Genomic DNA, 2,453 nt, shown 5'->3' with positions numbered 1-2,453 from the left:
TCGGGGGGCTACTGGGCGCCCCAACTGGTTCGGCCGGGGGGGCAAGGGGTGGCCGGTTCCGTGCATGGGATCGCCATGTGAGTGTGCTTCCCTCTTTTCCCCCCCCCCCCCCCCTTTGCGCGGCAGCAGCCGTTTCAACAACACATGACGTGGCTTTTTTTTTCTTTTTCTTGTTGTTTCAATGTACAAAAAAAGCTGACCTCGGCAGCGTCGTGCGCATCGCACTCATGGGACGAGCCGCGAACGAGGTGTACCGCCTCAGAATGACGACGCCCAGCGGGGACGCGATTCAGTACTTCCACGATGCCGACACGAACGAACCGCCGGTGCGCGTTGTCGTTCCATCTTGGCATGGAGTCGATGCGGAGGCGGGCGGGATGGAGCCGCCATCGGGCTATCGGGATGCTGACGAGCAGGGAAGCACGGACAAGGTGTTTCTGCCGAGTCCATCTCGCGAGTAGCGGTCGAGGACGGCATTCATCTGGGTGGGAACCATGGTGCGAAATGACGGCGGCATGCGTATGCGGGTGATAGCATGGGCAGATGGATCGTGGACAGATGGATCATGGGCAGACAGATCACGGAGGGAGAATGAGGCTGAACCCGGGTCTCAGAGACCCGGGTCTCAGAGGATCGAATCGCAGAAGATTGATTCTCTTGGCAAGACTACAAGCAGACCGAACAGAGATGCATGCTCCACCAGCACTTCACTACCATATCTGACGTATGCATGCTATCAGACGAATCACGCGCGATCATGGCGATGCGTGGCTCATGGCCACCAGGTCGCACAGCGTCAGCGCCGGGCGCTGCAGAGAAAGAGAAAGCATATCGAGAGACACAACAACGTCACACTGCTCTCGCCTGGCCCTCTGGGCGGCCAGCACTTGGTAGCACCACCCTCAAGCCCTCGACGGATGGCATGGCATCCTGGCATGGCCTCCCACAGATCGGCTCGAGGGGCCTCAACGCCTGTACGGCCAACGTGTTCAACAACCCCGCATCGCATCCCTCACACAAACGGATGGCGCCGGCCGAGTGAACCCCCGCCTACCGTCGGCTCAGCCGGCGCCGATACGACCCCGCGCCCGCACGAGCATGAGGGGAAACGCCGCCGGCGCACCCGTGACAGGCGGCCCATGCTAGCTGCTCCCCTGTGCCCTTACCACTCTCTGTAGCATGTCGGCTGTTTCTTTCTCTCCTCTTCGCACTTGGTGACCGCTCTGGACCCCCTTCCATCCGGGTCATCGAACTAATTACCTAACAAGCGGCGGACCGCCTGTCTTCTTGGTTTCGGCTCCTGGCCTGTCGCGCGCCAGAGCCACGACATGGCCCCTCGATCCAATGACGTAAAAGTACATGGTACGGCGCGGCTCCAGAGCGGCCTGCTGACCTGCTCTGGTGAGACGTCACGAAAAAAAAAACACAAAAAGTCAACGAGAGGGAGGGGGCGTGGTCGCAGAGGAAGCGAGACGGCTCTGTCGAAACCTGGAACGCGCGGGGGCCAAGGGACCACCCGCCAGAGAAACAAGCATTGACGCAACGCATGATTCGCACCGAGTGAAGCAGGATAAGGCAGGTCAGGTCAATGTTGAGGGGGGTGGTGGGGTCGTCTCTCGCTATCCTCGCCAGTCTCGAGCTGGAGGGCGTGCGTAGGGCGTGGAAAATGGGGAAAAGGAGAAGACGACGAAAGGAAGAAAAGAAAATGGAACTTGGGGGGGGTTCGTTCATTGACTCGTCTGGCGCTTATAAGCCCCATTTACCCCAGACTTCGCTTGGCTCGCACGCTCGCTCGCCCGCCCACCTTCGTCTCATTCGCCTAAAAGGGTTCCATCACCAGAAAGCCGAGAGCCTCACGCACTCAGCCTCATCACTCCTCACTCCTCACTCCTCACTCCTCACTCATCACTCATCACCCAAAGTGACCACTTCAACCCTCAACCGCCCATAGTCTTTCAGGGAAAAAAAAAAAAAAAAAAAAAAAAAGCACAGTAGTTGAAACAACATGGGATCTCACGCAGAGGCCCCCGAGCTCGCCCTCGCCATTCCAACGCCGGACGAGCGCACGGCGACGTGGACGGCCACGCACCCCCACTGGGGCGCCGCCCTCGACCTAGACGTCTACCACCGCCGTGAGCACTTCCTGACGACGGTGCCGCAGTCGCGCAACGGCGGCATCACGCACTGGATCCTCACCGACCCCTCGGCCGGCCCCGGCGCCCGCCCTGTGCTCTCCTCCTGCGAGTCCATCCGCAAGCGCTGCCTCGTCGCGAGCCCCGACGGCACCGTCCGCGAGGGCGTCACCCACGGCATCGCCTCCGTCTTCACCGAGCCCCGCTACCGCGCAACGGCTACGCCTCCAAGATGATGAAGCTCCTGGGCCCGCACCTCGCCACCTGGCAGGGCCGCGCCCTCGCCACCGCGCCGCCGTCACCCTCGGCCGCCTCCGGCCG

The 2,453-nt window shown here is 61.5% G+C and overlaps 3 protein-coding genes across 3 annotated transcripts in view; 2 read left to right on the top strand and 1 right to left on the bottom strand.

The window, feature by feature from the left end:
• The window catches only part of VDBG_01192 (predicted protein), a gene marked incomplete at both ends in the record, with an annotated part of 946 nt that extends 485 nt beyond the window's left edge, over positions 1–461 (top strand). The window contains one exon of the mRNA XM_003009463.1: positions 196–461. Coding sequence (XP_003009509.1) covers positions 196–461 — 266 coding nt within the window. The remainder of the gene's footprint in view (positions 1–195) is intronic.
• A 795-nt stretch (positions 462–1,256) lies between these two features.
• On the bottom strand, positions 1,257–1,652 carry VDBG_01191 (predicted protein; the record flags this gene model as incomplete). Its single annotated transcript, XM_003009462.1, has 1 exon — positions 1,257–1,652. A coding segment is annotated over one exon (363 nt), but the record flags the coding sequence as incomplete, so codon positions are not given.
• A 353-nt stretch (positions 1,653–2,005) lies between these two features.
• The window catches only part of VDBG_01190 (conserved hypothetical protein), a gene marked incomplete at both ends in the record, with an annotated part of 1,291 nt that continues 843 nt past the window's right edge, over positions 2,006–2,453 (top strand). Inside the window, one exon of the mRNA XM_003009461.1 lies at positions 2,006–2,320. Coding sequence (XP_003009507.1) covers positions 2,006–2,320 — 315 coding nt within the window. The remainder of the gene's footprint in view (positions 2,321–2,453) is intronic.

The sequence above is a fragment of the Verticillium alfalfae genome, genomic scaffold (assembly GCF_000150825.1).
Source record: "Verticillium alfalfae VaMs.102 supercont1.1 genomic scaffold, whole genome shotgun sequence".
Lineage (NCBI taxonomy): Eukaryota > Fungi > Ascomycota > Sordariomycetes > Glomerellales > Plectosphaerellaceae > Verticillium > Verticillium alfalfae.
The sequence above is the reverse complement of the archived record's forward strand: the minus strand, read 5'-3'. Positions and strand labels throughout refer to the sequence as shown.